The sequence below is a fragment of the Rhinatrema bivittatum genome, chromosome 14, assembly GCF_901001135.1.
Source record: "Rhinatrema bivittatum chromosome 14, aRhiBiv1.1, whole genome shotgun sequence".
NCBI lineage: Eukaryota > Metazoa > Chordata > Amphibia > Gymnophiona > Rhinatrematidae > Rhinatrema > Rhinatrema bivittatum.
The window spans coordinates 41,085,231-41,103,158 of NC_042628.1; the positions used below are offsets into that span (position 1 = coordinate 41,085,231).

Consider the following 17,928-nt stretch of genomic DNA (forward strand, 5'->3'; position numbering starts at 1 on the left):
ACTGTTGTACTCCTTTAAGTTCTGGACTGAGAAAACATCTGGCAACAAAATCAAAACTGGTCCCAGTTGCAGAGTATTCAGTCATGAAGGGTATTCAACTCCTGCCTGAATCAGCACATTCCCTGACCTTCATGCACAGTGTACAGTGTATGCGCCCATAGTGGGGACTGCCAAGTCTGTAATAAGATAGCAAATAGTCAGATATGTAAATTAACTATATGCAGTAGTATTCATCACCTGCCACAGTCGTCATGCCAGTCTAACTCCAGGACACCTGAAGATTTCACACCATCCCTGCTTCTCTAGGGCCTGATCTTGGACTTTCTGATTTTTCCACAGAAATGCAAGGAGTTAGGGACCGGAGTTAGAACAGTACGGCTGGGTCACACTCTCATATGGGGATATGGTGAATCAGCCTGGAACAACGCAAGTCATACTGACAAGACAGAAAGCATGTCAGCAACTTCTTAATATACTTGTACAGCGGCTGATGGCTTCTGTTATGAGCTGAGCTGCAGGTGCTTTCAGATACTGCCACAGAAAAATCACCTGACCCAAGCAGTTGCTTATATCTATTAGGATCCTCTTCACTAGTGTTTCCCACCCCTGCCCTGGAGGCACAGCTAACCATTTAGGTTTTTAGGATATCCATAATGAATATGAATGAGACAGATTTGCATATACTGGGTTTCCAATTTAAGCTATTCTATCTCATGCACATTCATTTTATATAAATCTACAAATATCCTGAAAAATAGACTGGTTAGGTGTGCCTCCAGGATAGAGTTGAACACATTCTCTACTCTGCCTCGAAGAGGTATCTCCAGTGTTCCTTTTGAAGGGCTGTTTGAGTTACTGTTTTAGTTGTGAAGAAAACGAATTCAGGATACAATACCTTTTATTGAACCAACATAAGAATTATCCAAAGATGATGATCAGAGTTGCCAATTCATGAAAATATATTTTTTATTCAGTCTTTTACAATTATGTTTTTCAGATTTTTACTGACAAACTTTAATTTTTATTTCTCACACTAACATGTTTTTATTGTCACCATTCTGTGCATACCTGGACTTACTATGCTTAGATTCACCCCTTTTTGTACACTTCAGTGTAGCGCATTCTTGTACAGCCTGAGCACACAGTACTGGAGAGCTGCTTTTTTTTTTTTTTAAACCAGACATGGTATTTTTGTTTGCTTTTATTTTTCTCTTTTTTATTGGCAGTTGTCAATCCTGATGAAGTCATACATGAGTTCTTCAGATCTATATGGTCTCAAAAGCACATGTACGTCATCACTCTTCGATAATTCTTGCTAGTCCAATAAATGTATTAGAACCCTCAAAGAAGATAAGTGATTTTTTTGCCCTTAAGACCATTTATCCCTTCGCAGGGAAGAATCATAGAATTTTTTAAAATAATAATAAAATTACATTAAAAAAAAATCAGTTCTTCAACCCATCCAATGATAGTGTAGCTTGTTGGAATGATCAAGAAAGATTAACATTTTGATGTTTAACCATTAGAATACCCTTGAGTAGGATGCAACGTTACAGACAGATTTCTGAACTCGGCAGTGAATGAGGCATGAACCTCATGAAGTATTAAAATTATTACAAAACATTCTTTAAAAGATAGGACTTCCAGGAGTGTTATCAAAGTGTTGGAAGAGGCTGCTATCTGTAGCCAAGTAACATTTGGAGGTGGGGTTTCTGGGGAGCCATGACAGAAGCCCGAGGAGGAGACACTTTCGTTCTTACCTTTTCTCCTTATGCTGATGGTTCAGCAGGACAGAGACACAGCTCCCAACTTACCTAGTCTCAGGAGGCAGACACTAGGCTGGTCCTGTCGAACTCGAATCCTAATGCATTCTGGGATAGCAATGCAAATTTCTGAAGGTAGTGATAGTTCTAATCTCCTTTCCCCAATACTGTTGCATAAAAGCATAAATAATTTTTAAAAAAACAATAAAACTTCAACACCCAACCCTAGACCCCCATTTTTTGTACATATGTAAAAAGTAAATGCAGTAAATCTGAGGTCAGTGTATTCCCAGAGAATCGTAAGCTCATTCACTTCCAACAGAAAGACAAGGACTAAAAGCCCAGAATGCACTAGGATAGAAGTTGGAAAGTCAGAGCTAGCCCAATACTTCCCATGTGGAACTGGTTCTGCTGCATGTGCTGAGAGCTTATGTACACATTCCTTACACAAAATATAATTGTTAAGAGAACACTGGAGGTATTATTCTTGAAGACCAGGACATCAGAGAGCAAGCCCCAACTCACGTCCAAGGCGGATTCACTTTTTGTTGTGTAACTGGTTGCCGGGACACAAGTGTGAAAACGTGACTCTGTAGGGAAAGAGGTGAGCCTTTCTCTAATGCCCCATTCAAGCAGCGTCGGCCCTTAATCCCATATGACCGATCGATGTCCTGAGAATCTTGACAAATTCAAGCTTTGATAGTTATCCACATCCGCTGTCTTTTCTGATTCTCCAGATAAAGTGCGCGAGTCCATGGAAAGGGAGCGGGCAAGTGGATGAAACAGGATAGGTTAAAGTTAAGAGGAGAATTAGTGTTGGAAAAGGGGTAGAGAAGATGACACCTTCCCTTAATATCATGCAAATGGCATGATTTCCTGCAGCTTCACCTGTCATCTTAAACCTAAGGTTGAGAGAGAACCCACTCACTATCAGGAGCAAGGGGCATCTACTGGGATTGCTACAGGGAGGTGCAGCCTCAGCAGGGACAAAAGGGCAATGAAATAAAGAAAAAGTGAGGGGAAAGGAGGGAGAGTCCTTCTGTCATAGGGGCCGAGGGCTATGCAACCCTGCCACTTCGGGTGTAAGAGGAGGGTTATGGGTCCCTTTTGTGGACATCCAGTCATTGAGAAAGGCTTGATTGGCCTTCCGGTGAGCCAAGCGGTGAGTGATGGAGAAGCCTGCATTTCCTTCCAGCTGAGATAGGATCACCAGCACCTGCCTGACACAAGGAGACAATGGAGAGTCAGTCAACAGAAGCACTTTCAGTTTTCAGCCTCTCTTTCCTCTCTTCCCTTAATCTGTGGGTTAGTTTGTGTTGTTTAGGCACTGGCAGTGTATACTTCCCTCAGAGTAGTGTCAGACCAAAACCCTGGCAGTGCAAGCCCAAGTAGGGCCTAACCAAAACCTTGGTAGTGTGGGCTTCTTCACAAGAGTTCCCTGCCAGAACTCCAGCAGTGTGAGCTTCCTCACAATAATATCTAGTTAGAGCTCCAGCAGAGTGAGCTTCCTCACAATAATATCTAGTTCGAGCTCCAGCAGTGTGAGCTTCCTCACAATGATATCTAGTTCGAGCTCCAGCAGAGTGAGCTTCCTCACAATGATATCTAGTTCGAGCTCCAGCAGAGTGAGCTTCCTCACAATATTATCTAGTTCGAGCTCCAGCAGTGTGAGCTTCCTCACAATGATATCTAGTTCGAGCTCCAGCAGTGTGAGCTTCCTCACAATGATATCTAGTTCGAGCTCCAGCAGTGTGAGCTTCCTCACAATGATATCTAGTTCGAGCTCCAGCAGTGTGAGCTTCCTCACAATGATATCTAGTTCGAGCTCCAGCAGTGTGAGCTTCCTCACAATGATATCTAGTTAGAGCTCCAGCAGTGTGAGCTTCCTCACAATAATATCTAGTTAGAGCTCCAGCAGTGTGAGCTTCCTCACAATGATATCTAGTTAGAGCTCCAGCAGTGTGAGCTTCCTCACAATAATATCTAGTTAGAGCTCCAGCAGTGTGAGCTTCCTCACAATGATATCTAGTTCGAGCTCCAGCAGTGTGAGTTTCTTCATGGCAGTGCCCAGCCAGATCCCCAGTAGTAACAGCTTTCCCATAGCATGCCCAGTGAGAATCCTAATACTGTGAAATCCCTCACAGTAGTGCTCAACCAGAACATGGCTAGTGTGCTAATTTCAATAGTTTCCTGCCTCAGCCTCACTGAATTTAGTGTCATTAGTTTGGATCTCAAAACTCACAATGAGCACCAAATTACTTTGGAGGAATTGTTAAACATCAATTGAAAAACCGCAATTCGAATCCTCCGTGATGGATTATTTATTGAAATCTATAAAGCTTCTAATCCCGAAACCTGGTAAAGCAATTTAAACAGCATTTGAATAAATATTTCAAGAAAAAAAATTTTAAGACGAAGAGAGGAACGTTTCATATATCATTATCATAGATCCCCACCAGGGGTAATATGACTATAATTATAATCATAAACGGACCCCCTCCGTCCAATGTATTTTCTTGAGATAAGTGTGATAACACCAAGTAAAACCTTTGTAATGTGTTTTAAAAAAATTTTTCTTGTTGATGATGGTGAAAAGAATTTTCCTCCAAAAACTATGAAACAAACAATTGTGAATATCCCGGCAAAGTTATAATAATCCCAAAGGGGTATTAATGGTGATGTTAAATGCTGATAATCAACCCCGTAGGCATAGAAGAATGTAAATGAAGGCTTAAAAAATAAGCTCCTTCAACATCCCGACTTATCTGATGTTATTGATGGGTGACCTTATAGATTTCAATAAATAATCCATCACGGAGGATTCGAATTGCGGTTTTTCAATTAGTTTGGATCTGGCATCTTACCCCTATGTAAGCCTGTATAATTATCCAGGGTCTAGTAGCTTCTTCCCTTTCATGTAATCCTTTGTCACTGCATAGAGAAGTGGTACTGATCTGATTTTCAGGATATCCACAATCAATATGCATGGGGTATTTGCATGAAGTAGAGAACAAATGTATGCCAATCTCTCTTGTATATTCATTGTAGATTTCCTGACAAGCAAACTGATTAAATGTGCCTTCAGTACTGAGCTGGGAACCACCTGTCTAGGTTCTGGCAGCCTGTACACTCTTATCTAATCTTGAGTATCAGCTCAGGGTCTGACTCCTCTTTCTTGGTGCTCTTACCTGTGCAGTGGTGGCACACTGTCCTGTGTCTTCAGACTGCTTCGTGTTGACACCACGTTGAAGCTGTCTGTGCAATCACACTGGACATGCAGATAGGATTTTGGATGTCGATTTTCTACTACCACAATCAGTCCTGCCCAGCCATGAGTCAAGTAATAGCAGGTCATCCCTTCACGACCCTACAAAGCCAGAGAACACAATTATATCAATGTACTAAGGCAAACTGTCAATGACCGAAATTGGCACCCCATGATTCTCAGTCTTCAGAATCTGAAGCTCATGGATCCCTATGCTTATTCACCTAACCATTTATACAACTATTACCCAATTGGCAACATTTAGGAATATTGATCCTTAAAATCTTGCTATCTGAAGTTTAAAAATTATTCTTTTATTTATAATCCATCCTACACAAGGCATTGAAGAAGCAGAAAGTGTGACCTGAAGCCCTCTGCCGAGTCTTCTCATACTTCTAGAGCCAATGTCTGGAAAAACTCCCAAAAAGTTTGTTTCCTTATGGATTTTGGCAGAAAGATTTAAGGATGATGCCACTAAACACTGATCTCACAAAGAAAGCCAAGCCTCTGATCCTTAACCAAAAAAGGCATAGAATGAGATTAGCTATAACGCAGATCCTTATGTCAAAAGGACTAGGCCAAGGGTGGCACAAAATGGCCTTTACATTTTGCAGGGAGTTCAAGCTCTGGCTACCCTATGAAGTGTAACACAGGTAAAGAAAGCAGCAGGACCCTGCTAGATAAAGGTGCTAGGAATCTCTCAGCTATTTCATGGAGAGGGGTGGGAGCTGCCAAGGCTGGATTAAGCCAGTGTACAACCATAGACAATGGGGGGAGGGGGTATGATCCCTCCCGCCCAAAGCCTCTTCTTGGGCACCCTCCCACCTTTAAGCTGTCATGTTGACTCCAATGGCAGCAGCACAGTCCAAGAAGATAAATCAGCCTCCCTTACTCTTTCACACAGATGATCCTGCAGCGCTCGGCCCCCTCCTCTCGGGTGAAGCTTACCAGGGAAATCCATGTGAGGGGCAGGGCACCAAGGTGTTCATCAGCATGAAAGGCTATGGAAGGCCCTGTGTTGATTTATTTTCCTGGTTTGTGTTGCTGCATCGGAGCTGGTGCTGCAAGAAAGTAGAAGTGGCAGCAGACACAGGATTTAGATATAGGCAGCAATGGTGATGCTCTGGTGCCTATAAAAATTTGGTACTGAAGGCATTTGCCTATGCTTAAATCCGGGCCTGGGAGGAGCCTACAGAATGCCTGGGAGATTACAACCCTGGTGTACAAATTGGAGCTGCAGTAACTCCAACCAACTCCTTACCTCATGCCGTTCCCCCTTGTCCTCTGTCAGGAGTATGATAGCATCGGCCAGTGTCATAGGTTGTGCTTCGAACTGCTCGACCATGACCAGCCGTGAGCTGTAGATGGCCAGGATGTAACCAGAGAAATCAATGTTTGAGCGGCCACTGCTGCTGGTGGGACTGGAAACTGGGAAGAGAACCGAAAACCAACACACAGCAAAATTATTTCAACAGGAAAAGCACATACAGACCTCAAAACCTGCTACTTTACTTTGCCTTTCAAGCCAAGGGCATGCTATTAATAGAGTAAACTATTTCATTAAACATTACTATAAGGAGACTTAGCTTGTTAAAAAGAGACAACAAAACCATATGTTAACAGAGACTTGTTTACAGTAGCTGCAGCCAGTATAATTTGGATTTACACAGTGCCTTTAATTGAATCAGGATCAAACATGTGCTATAGTTTAATACTTTAGAAACACTACAACTTTGTATCCAGCTCTGATGTGGAAGCTCAGTCGTGGTGACTACATTGTGGGAAAGTTGCCAACAAGCAATGTTTTAATAGCCAATAATAAGTATACTCTAGCAAAGTCACATGGTCAGTGGTAGTGGAAAACTTCAAATTTAGGTCTCAATTTCTCCAGACATTAAGGTTAAAACTCTAATCATGATAGCACAGCTCTTCCTGGTAGTATACTGCAGTGGCAATCATCAGTCAATGGGTACAGAGACAGCATGAATGAAAACAAAATGCAGTCACTGAGAGATACCAAGCTCCATCAATAGAACTCTATGCTGAGGCAAATTAAGTAGGGGATTTGTAGGAATTTCTATAGAATCTTCCTACTCTCCTGACCACAAGGGAACATTAAGCCAGGACCTTGATAAGGGCAACTGAAGAGGAGACCTTTGTTTTTATAGGGAAAAATTATCTTAAGAATTCAGAATGGCGAGAGTCTGCTTCATCCATTTTAAACTCATGAAGGAATTCTCCTACATTAGTCAAATCCAGCACCTCAAGGTAAGGACTTACTCCTAACACCGGAAGTGCTTATGGGGAGGTGCACACTGGTGTGGGAGCTTAGGCGGCCTTATTATGTGGGAAAAATTCCTCCATCTTGGACAGGAGAGGTTCCAATTTTCCTCTCTGGTCTCTAGGGCCTAAGGAGGCAAATACACTCTTCACTAGCCTTGACAACTGGGCCCCCCCACAGTCTGGGGAATTCTCTTCGTCTTCAGAAACCCAGAGTGGTTCATCATCACTAAGGGCAGTCTGTACAACCATAGAGGAACTCTGTGCCATGGCTGCTGTATCTGCTGAAGCAATGACATGTTGTTTACACTTTCCTTTGAATGGCTCACAGGTCCATGGGTGACACCAATTTGCTTCCTGCTATGCCCTAACCTCAGCAGTGAGACTCCTGGGTTTATGCACTGAAGTTCTCCACTCCAACTGATGGCATCTTGGCATGCCGTGCCAACTGGGATGACTGCTTTACATTGAGAGCTCCACGCTGAAAACAAAGCTGGTGCCTTGATCTAGGAAAAATAAATGACTCAGTGCTATGGGAATCTTCTGTCTCTTAAATGATGAAGGTTCCTGTGCCAATTAAGCTATCTCCCATTCTAGTGGCAAAGAGGTGCTTGCTCCAGCTAAACATGTTGATGGTGACTTTTTCATTGCCTCTGAGGAAGCAAGCCCCTAGGGGACCCTTATGTCATTTGAGTGCTCTTCTTGGTGTCTTGCCTGGTGTCATACACTTCTGTGCCACTCTCAACCCCTGATCTGAGGCAGATCTTGGAACCAGTGCCACGGGATAGGGAGCGAGAGAAACTTTCCTGAGCAAATGAGATCGAGATGAGGATTCCTGCCTTAACTCATTGCATCAAGCGCCTGATGATGCCTCACTCCCAGATGAGGAACTACTGTGCTGTTCAGTCCCACGCAAAGGCTTGGGGATCTTACGCATGGTACATTCCTTAGGACCTCCATCTTCCAGGCATGGTCCTCTATCCTTCAAACGACGGACCTTGGCTCCTTCATAACGGTGGACCTTGGCACCTCCAGTTTTAATCATCTTTAGCTTTAACCCACATTGTTATTGTACGATATACAATAATCTGTATTGCACTATTGTACTATGTTGCAATCACTTCCTACATGTTTTTTTTTCTTATCTGTTCTTTCTTCCAGCGATAAGCTTCCAAGTTTTTTACTCCTTGTTAATTGTAACTTTGCCTTATTCACCTCTATTGTTATTTTCCTCAGTTATGGTCTTAGTTATCCCCTTGTTCTTTGTAAACCGATCCGATATGGTTTTACTATGAAGGTCGGTATAAAAAAGTGTTAAATAAATAAATAAATAAATAAATAAATGGTGCTGCTGTGCCCTAAGGAACATCCCACCACTGCTGTAACAGTTAGAGTCAGGGTCTGAGCTCAAACAGCGATAGATGATATGTGTATCCATAACACACATCCCGTGCCCAACAGATATGAGCTTCTTGACCATGGATTTCATGCTCATCTTAATAAAAATAAAAAGGCTAAAAACTGAAAAGTTATATTTGAGGAGCTGCTCAGGTAGTAGCAAGAAAACAAAAAAGCAATGAGGCACATGGCCAAAAGTTGAAAAAAAAAATTTAAGAGGGTCTGGGACATGTCCATGCAGTAGCTCCCACATATGCTCATTAAAAGGTTTTATTGAGCCCTGAAAGCTGGGTCTGTGTCTGCCCCATCAGATGTCACTCATACATACGGGCCGATTCAGTAAAGTTGCCTGTGCGCACGATTCAGTATTTAAATGAGGCCCGGCGGTAGAACCAGGCAAAAGGAGGCGCTAGGGACACTAGCGCGTCCCTAGCGCCTCCTTTTCGCCCGGAGCGGCGGCTGTCAGCGGGTTTGATAGCCGACGCTCAATTTTGCCGGCGTCAGTTCTCGAGCCCGCTGACAGCCTCAGACTCGGAAAACGGACACCGGCAAAATTGAGCGTCCGGTTTTCGACCCGACAGCCGCGGGCCGACTTCAAATGTATGTATTTATTTATTTATTTATTACTTTTTTTTACCCTTCAGGACCTCTGACTTAATATCTCCATGATATTAAGTCGGAGAGTGCACAGAAAAGCAGTTTTTACTGCTTTTCTGTGCACTTTCCTGGTGCCCGAAGAAACTAGCGCCTACCTTTGGGTAGGCGCTAATTTCTGAAAGCAAAATGTGCGGCTTGGCTGCACATTTTCCTTTCTGAATCGCGTGGGAATAACTAATAGGGCCATCAACATGCATTTGCATGTTGAGAGTGCTATTAGGTTTGGCGGGTTGGACGCGCGTTTTCGGCCCCTTACTAAATAAGGGGTAAGGGAAAATGCGTGTCCAATGGCGAATTAACAGTGCGCTCCAACGGAGCGCACTGTACTTTATCGGCCCACTAGTGGGCTAATTCATGCCTATTTGTGGATGGAGGTTGTGTTCCCATAGATTTGGTATAATAGGGAAAACAAATGGTCAGGGAAATGTCCGGAAATATTTTATTCATGGAAAAGGTGGTGGATGCCTTGAGTGCCTCCTAGAAGAGGTGGTGCAGCCAAGAATGGTAAAGAATTTAAAAGGAGTGGGGTAAATACAGATATTTCCTAGTGGTGAGAGGCTGGAAATGGTAACTTTTGGTGAGACATCTCTGCATGGGGGTAATCTGCACAGAGTGGCAGTTACAACTAGCTAGTGCAATGATGCATTCAAGGGATCCATCTGGGCATATCTTATAGTTAACATATTGTTTGGCTATTATAATACTTAAACAAAGTTTTATCAAGTTCACACATGATGGCGATAGAGAAGGGTCAGTCTACTCTTGTGCTTCTATAGCCAGGGCAGCCCTCTGTAGGTGCCTCTGCAATGGCAAGAAGGAATGAATAAAGTTGGGAGAGGAAGGTCTGGCCATCACCTGCTTTTACAGCTTGCAAAAGGCCTCCTTATCCTTAGGGTAACCTGCACAGAGAATTATGTTTTTTATTAATCTTTATTTCTATGTTACTGTGTACCAGGGAAATTAAGGTACTTTTAAATAAGATCATGGAACATTAGAGAAGTTAATCAGGTCTTGGGATCTCCCTGAGATGGCAAGGTCTAGGGTGCAAGATTCTTCCTTGTCCCATTAAGAAGATTCTTTTCTTGGCTGTGCAATATTTCCTGCAGAGCCAGTAGATGGCAGGAGAGAGAAAGACCAGAAACAATACTGATCACCACCAGAACCCTAGAATTGTCTCTTTTTCTGTACTTTATAATTTTTTCTTTTATACACAGAGAACAATTTTCAAAGGCATTTCCACGGGTAAAACAGTTTGGCCTTTTACAAAATTGCCTGCTTAATAGGCAGGTAAACTTACAAGCTTACTGTCCCCGTAAGCACATAAGTTTATCTGGACTCAGAGCCAGTGGAAGCACTAAGTAGATTAGATGGACACTTAGAGCACCACAATTCTGGGGGAGCGGCATGGCGATGGCATCATATTCTTTCCGCCAGCACAAGCCTAGATGAGGAAGTGGTGATACATGGGGTCCATGTGGCCTGGAAGAAGGCATGTATCAATGCCTTCTTCCAGGCCACATGGAAGAATCCAGGATCAAATGTATCAAAGGCTGATGATAGCTCCAAAAAGACTAATGCTGAATCCAAGCCTTTTTTCCCAAATATGAAGGAGGCCAAAATAAGCCACTAGTGAATATTTGTATGCCATAACAGTGAAACCCAGATTGCATTTTTTCCAATATTCTCTTATCATCCAAAAATTGGCTTAATTGGGTATACACAGCTTTTTAAAAGATTTAAACCAGGAAAAGGATGCTTGAAACCTGTCTACAGCTGGCTGGTAGGGTATTTTTTTCCCCAACTGACTTCACTAGAATTTTCTTCAATAAGTCGGGGATTTAACCTATTAAAAGTGAAGTACTAATGAGTTTTTGCACAAATCCAGATACATTGGAACTTGCCTGTTTTATTATCCAAGCAGGAGAAGGATCAAACTTACAGTATGTTGATCTTACTTAGGAGATTGCTTATTCAGTTTCTAGTCTGGATAATTCAGTGAAAGATGTAAAACATTGGTTCCTCACCGAGTCTTGCATAATCAAGCCAGTCAAGGAATCTTCACCATTAACATTACCAAAATGTGAATGCTGGAACACTTACACTTTTAACTCAGATCTGATCTTCACAATTGTATCAACAAAATATTAGAAAAGCATTCATTGTCCAACAGTAAGGTTATCTGCATAGTCTCAGATTGGGCTTTAATGATCAAACCCCTTATCCACGTTAAAAAGCTCTCTAGGTCTGTTTATAGACTGCAATAGCACATTAGATTAAAAAATAAAAAAAACAACTTTTTGACCATAATCCCAGCATTGTACAGATTTAAATGCTGGCAACAGTTCATTTTGTCTTCTAGATTACTTAATTTTTTTTCCACCTACGCGCAAGCTGTCTCCATTTTCTCTTAAATTCTCGTAGCTGCTCTGTATACCAGGGGGGTCTTATTTGCTTCTCAATGGGGTTATCATAGTCAGAGCATTACGAGTAAATTTTCAAAGAGGGTTCCACATGGAAAAATAACATAAACAAATGCAAGTAACATGTATTTGCATATTTGCTACTTAAGTATGCACGTATTTTTGGTCTGTATTGGGACCCTTGCTTTTCAATATATTTATAAATGATCTGGAAAGAAATACAATGAGTGAGGTAATCAAATTTGCAGATGATACAAAATTGTTCAGAGTAGTTAAATCACAAGCAGATTGTGATAAATTGCAGGAAGACCTTGTGAGACTGGAAAATTGGGCATCCAAATGGCAGATGAAATTTAATGTGGATAAGTGCAAGGTGATGCATATAGGGGAAAATAACCCATGCTATAATTACACAATGTTAGGTTCCATATTAGGTGCAACTACCCAAGAAAGAGATCTAGGCATCATAGTGGATAACACATTGAAATCGTCGGTTCAGTGTGCTGCGGCAGTCAAAAAAGCAAACAGAATGTTGGGAATTATTAGAAAGGGAATGGTGAATAAAACGGAAAATGTCATAATGCCTCTGTATCGCTCCATGGTGAGTAGAGATGTGAATCGGAACCGGAATCAGTTCGGTTCAAATCGTGCATTTTTTTTCGTCCAGCCCGATCGTTTTTTTTTTTTTTTTTAAATCAGCTGCGCCCGATCCGATAAACAAAAAACCCACCCCAACCCTTTAAAACCTTTCCCTTAGCCTCCACCACCCTTCCGACCCCCCCCCCCAAAACGTTTTAAAATTACCTGGTGGTCCAGTGGGCCCCGGGAGCGATCTCCTGCTCTCGGGCTGTCGGCTGCCACTAATAAAAATGGCGCCGGCCGTCCAGTGCTCCTACCATGTGACAGGGGCTGGCCAATGGCACGGTTACCCTGCCACATGGTAAGGGCAAAGGGCCATCGGCGCCATTTTTATTAGTGGCAGCCGACGGCCCGAGAGCGGGAGATCGCTCCCGGGGCCCACTGGACCACCAGGTAATTTTAAAACGTTTTTTTTTTTGGGGGGGGGGGGCGGGAGGGTGGTGGAGGCTAAGGGAGCGGTTTTAAAGGGTTGGGGTGGGTTTTTAGGTTGTGTCCTAACTCCCGTTAGTGTGCACTAACCCGATTAACGATTTTTTCAAGATAAATCGGTGGAATTTCTATTGTATCGCACTCTTTAACGATTAATGACGATTTAAAAAATATCGGATGATATTTTAAATCGTCAAAAAACGATTCACATCCCTAATGGTGAGACCCCACCTTGAATACTGTGTACAATTCTGGTCGCCGCATCTAAAAAAATATATAATTGCGATGGAGAAGGTACAGAGAAGGGCGACCAAAATGATAAGGGGAATGGAACAGCTCCCCTATGAGGAAAGACTAAAGAGGTTAGGACTTTTTAGCTTGGAGAAGAGACGGCTGAGGGGGGATATGATAGAGGTGTTTAAAATCATGAGAGGTCTAGAATGGGTAGATGTGAATCGGTTATTTACTCTTTCAGATAATAGAAAGACTAGGGGGCACTCCATGAAGTTAGCATGAGGCACATTTAAAACTAATCGGAGAAAGTTCTTCTTCACTCAACGCACAATTAAACTCTGGAATTTGTTGCCAGAGGATGTGGTTAGTGCAGTTAGTGTAGCTGTGTTTAAAAAAGGATTGGATAAGTTCTTGGAGGAGAAGTCCATTACCTATTATTAATTAAGTTGTCTTAGAAAATAGCCACTGCTCTATTACTAGCAACGGTAACATGGACTAGACTTAGTTTTTGGGTACTTGCCAGATACTTGTAGCCTGGATTGGCCACTGTTGGAAACAGGATGCTGGGCTTGATGGATCCTTGGTCTGATCCAGTATGGTAATGTTATGTTCTTATGGTTTTGCCTATATATTTTACTGGCGCAAAAAAAGTGCGGTCAAGGAATATTCCAGGATGGGATCAAGAAGTACGTGCATATAATTGATCAAACTTATTTGTACAATTTTAAACCTGTTAATTGACTTGTGCAAATGAAATTGGACTTGTTTATTGTCTGCAGTTTTTGGGTAGCAGGCCTGGGTGAACTGGTGAGGGCTCAGGGTGAAATGCTAGAAGATGTAGATGAACTGCAGATGGGCTGGGTGAACTAGCGGAGGTACTGGCAAACTGGTGATTTCAAGTATGCCTGTCCTGTATTTCAAAATGGTAAATGCACATACTTTATAAAATACCTGTCTCCACATATAAATCAGGGTTATGTGAACAGTTTGGGTTTTTTTTGCACCCAAAATGTACACGGGTATGTTTATAAAACAAGTGGAGAAAGTAAGTGCTTTCACTGCATTGGAAATGTTTGAACATACTGAAATATATGCGTGTACTTTCACAGCAGAACTAAGTGGTATTTTATAAACTGTGCAGCTCCTGGGAAGATTAGTTGGTAATAAGATTATTGCGGTGTATAATTTATTACCTATATGCTCAAACTCTATTCCAGGCCTGCCAGACTAACAGAAACTGTAACACAATCTCCCAAAAAAAAATAACTCTGAAAATATAACCACATATCACTATCTATATAAAAGCTAGTTATGCTTGTTGTTTCCTCGGTGCAGTCTGCACAGTGCTATGCTCTAGTATTTAGCTGCCTGGGCAAACAGAGAGGCACGTCTGTTATGCAGTGCTAGTTGTATTGAGCAACATGGCTGGCAGGGAGCCCAGGCCCTGCCAGCTGAAGCCCAAGAGTTGTGCCTCCCACCACTGCACCTGGATGGCAGGGCATGCAGCAACCCATGGGGACCACTAAATGGATGACACAGCCATGGGCAAATGAGGTCTGTGTGGACAGGCAGGAAGCAGCAGCAACAGAGGTAGGAGGGTGGGGAGGTGCAGGTGCAGAGACCATCTAAGCTATTTGCATTAGAAATTCTGGTTATATGTGATTCTAATTCATATATATTTTTGGCATAGTAGGAAAGTGCTTTGCTCTGAGCCACGAACATAGGCTAGTAAATAGGGGGTTCAGTCACACTACAACACTTTACACCAGATATCTCAGCACTTGAACCTGCAACCTTCAGGTTCTGCACCACAAAAATCCAAATTCTGAGCTCCTTTGGCTGCACCAGCAGGAAATAACTTTCTATTTAAGCCTGGTTGTTCTTTTCACTTCCTGATTCTACCTTGTTACAGGATTCTTACCCTGGGCCACAGAGGTGCCTGGCATGGATGTATGCCAGTGGTTGAAGGCACAGCATACTACTGCATACTCGCCGGGCTCCAGCATCACATCACAGCCTACAAACTTCTTCACTGCCCGTTTGCTGTGTGCCATCAGTCGGCCCAGGGTCAGTTTGTTCCCGCTGTTAAAGGAGGCGCGGAACACCATGATGCACAGGTCCAGCAAATGACTGTCAACCATGTCTGAACGCCTTAGAGGGAACAGGCCAAAAGTAAGGAAGAAGAAAGATGAATTAATATGCTGTCTGCTTCATTTTATACTGAACAATAAAATCAAGCTCTTAACAGAACTTTCCATGACCTGATGTAGTATTGAGTCCCTCACACAACTCTGCCAATGTATCTTAAACATGACCGTGGAATCCAGTACTGAGCCCCGTTCATAAATCTGCCAAATGTACTTTATACTCCTGGCTCTGTGGCAACAGCTGCTTTTTCCGTACTGGACCTCACACGTAGCCCTGCCAATGCACCTCATTTCTGATCTGCAGCACCCCCCCTGCTATTCCAGTACTGAGCCCCACACACAGCTTTGTCAATGCACGTCACTCCTGACCTGCAGAAACCATCCTCTCCTCCTTTCTTCTGCTGAGCCCTTGCAAGTACAAGGTTGGCAGATGTTCTCAGATACACAGAACCTCAGCTAACTGATCTTGTTTCACAAATTTGAACCTAACTCTTTAGTGCGAAACATGCTAGCTCACTAACCCCACTGCACCACAAGAATGATGCCCAGTTTCCTCCACCTGACATTCATTTCTGTATCCCATCTCTACATGTCATTAGAAGAAAATCTGTTCAGACAACCAGTGCCGCCACAAGGCATCCCACAGACTGTTACCTGCTGCCTTCCTGGAACAGTGCAAACTCCAAGGCTGTGCGCTCCACAACGGTCAGTGAGGTTACTGTCATGGGACCACTGGCTTTGTTGGGGAATGTGCCCTGTACCCGCACCTCATGCCAGTCTGAATGAATCTTACAGATGTCCACAGAGTCGAAATACCTGAGGAGGAGAAGGATGATGAGATGGTCACAGAGAGATGGTAACAAATTAGGTTTCTTAGTAGTGAATTGACCTCTGAATATTCATGGCAGATAGCACTGTTGATTTTAGCTGTTTATTAGAATAAATACATTTCCTGAAACCTTTCTTGTTTGTCTTGACAAGATTGCAAGCTCCATGGTGCAGAGACTGTCTCTTATATATATCTGAACAATGTTGCATATGCCTAATAGCACTATGAAATTATTATTATTATTATTATTATTATTATTAGTATTAGTAGTAGTAGTAGTAGTAGTAGTAGTAGTAGTAGTAGTAGTAAGTACACATTCAAATCATGCAACTCGGGGTTTTAGGAGTGAGATATCAAAGTTACAAAAACAGCACTTTTTTGTACATATTATTTGTGGTAAAATATTTCTTTACTGCACAATATAATGTAAAATAATTGAACTAGATGGTAGATTGTTCCCCAAAACTGAGAAGAAAAAAAATGCATTCTGGATCACTTGTCAAAAGTTGGTAACAGAGCTATGGATGAGTTCCAGTTTAAATCCATTGCAAATACCTTGGGGTTTGCATGGGCCAGATCCTAAACTGATTATCATATCTTTGAAGTGCTGAAAACAATGGTCATTGGACTTTGTGCACTATACAGATCAAAAGTTACTATTTTATCAAGGGGAGGTGTTAAGTTCTAAGCAACCCTGAAAAGTGTACAGAAAAGCAGAAAATACTGCTTTTCTGTACACCCTCCGACTTAATATCCTAGCGATATTAAGTTGGAGGAACCAAAAAAAAAAAAGATGCCCAATTTTGCCGCGTCCGTTTTCTGAACTTGTGGCTGTCAGCGGGTTCGAAAACTAATGCCGGTAAAATTGAGCGTCAGTTGTCGGATTCACTGACAGCCATCCCTAATGCTAATAAGGAGGTGCTAGGGATGCGCTATTGTCCCTAGCGCTTCCTTATTAGCGCACAGCCTCACTTAAACAGAGAATCGCGTGCCCAGGATAGGTGCCTGGGTGCGCGTCGGGAGAGCGGGTGCTCAACATGGAGCGCCGGCTCTCCTGCATTTTTGTGATCAGCAACCCACAGGCACTAACCAAGAGTGTGGCAGCTCAATGATATCACAATGTGTGCTGATCTCCCCAAGATTTAAACTGAACTGGCCCATTTCCCTATACTAAATAAAATAAACAAAGGTTTTAAGTGTCATGGGCATTATGTGGCCTTTGTGTTTGTGGGGGTAAGCCTGAAGAGTGGAACTAACTGCCATCCCCCATTTGTACTTTATCCAGGACTATGCAATAATTACTGTGTGGTGCTGTTTTTGCTGTTGACCGTCAAGTCCTTCCTATTTGACATCACTTCTGGGTTTGTGGGCTTATCCCGAGGGACAAGATGTTGACAATGTGACACTGCAGTGGGATGTACCAAAAGGACATACCCTTTGGGAGCTCCTTCAGGTGCCCAGGACTTTGGAAATTTGGTCTGATGATGGGAGAATTGTTTTTTTAATATTGGTTTTATCCCCTTAATCATAACGATGTCAATATTAAGAACATAAGAAATTGCCATGCTGGGTCAGACCAAGGGTCCATCAAGCCCAGCATCCTGTTTCCAACAGAGGCCAAACCAGGCCACAAGAACCTGGCAATTACCCAAACACCAAGAAGATCCCATGCTACTGATGCAATTAATAGCAGTGGCTATTCCCTAAGTAAACTTGATTAATAGCCGTTAATGGACTTCTCCTCCAAGAACTTATCCAAACCTTTTTTGAACCCAGCTACACTAACTGCACTAACCACATCCTCTGGCAACAAATTCCAGAGCTTTATTGTGCGTTGAGTGAAAAATAATTTTCTCCAATTAGTCTT

At 42.6% G+C, this 17,928-nt stretch overlaps 1 protein-coding gene across 4 annotated transcripts in view; it reads right to left on the reverse strand.

Moving 5' to 3' along the window:
- CAPN15 (calpain 15) overlaps positions 1–17,928 on the reverse strand; it is a 273,139-nt gene that overhangs the window by 4,231 nt on the left and 250,980 nt on the right. For 3 of the 4 annotated variants that reach the window (XM_029576448.1, XM_029576449.1, XM_029576450.1), the window contains 5 exons: positions 15,887–16,048; positions 15,007–15,236; positions 6,290–6,456; positions 4,952–5,130; positions 2,121–2,983 (listed from right to left, as the gene is read on the reverse strand). In XM_029576448.1, coding sequence (XP_029432308.1) covers positions 2,806–2,983; positions 4,952–5,130; positions 6,290–6,456; positions 15,007–15,236; positions 15,887–16,048 — 916 coding nt within the window. In that variant the 3' untranslated portion in view covers positions 2,121–2,805. Of the gene's footprint in view, positions 1–2,120; positions 2,984–4,951; positions 5,131–6,289; positions 6,457–15,006; positions 15,237–15,886; positions 16,049–17,928 lie in introns of those variants that run through there. The other variant, XR_003852592.1, reaches the window with a different exon arrangement.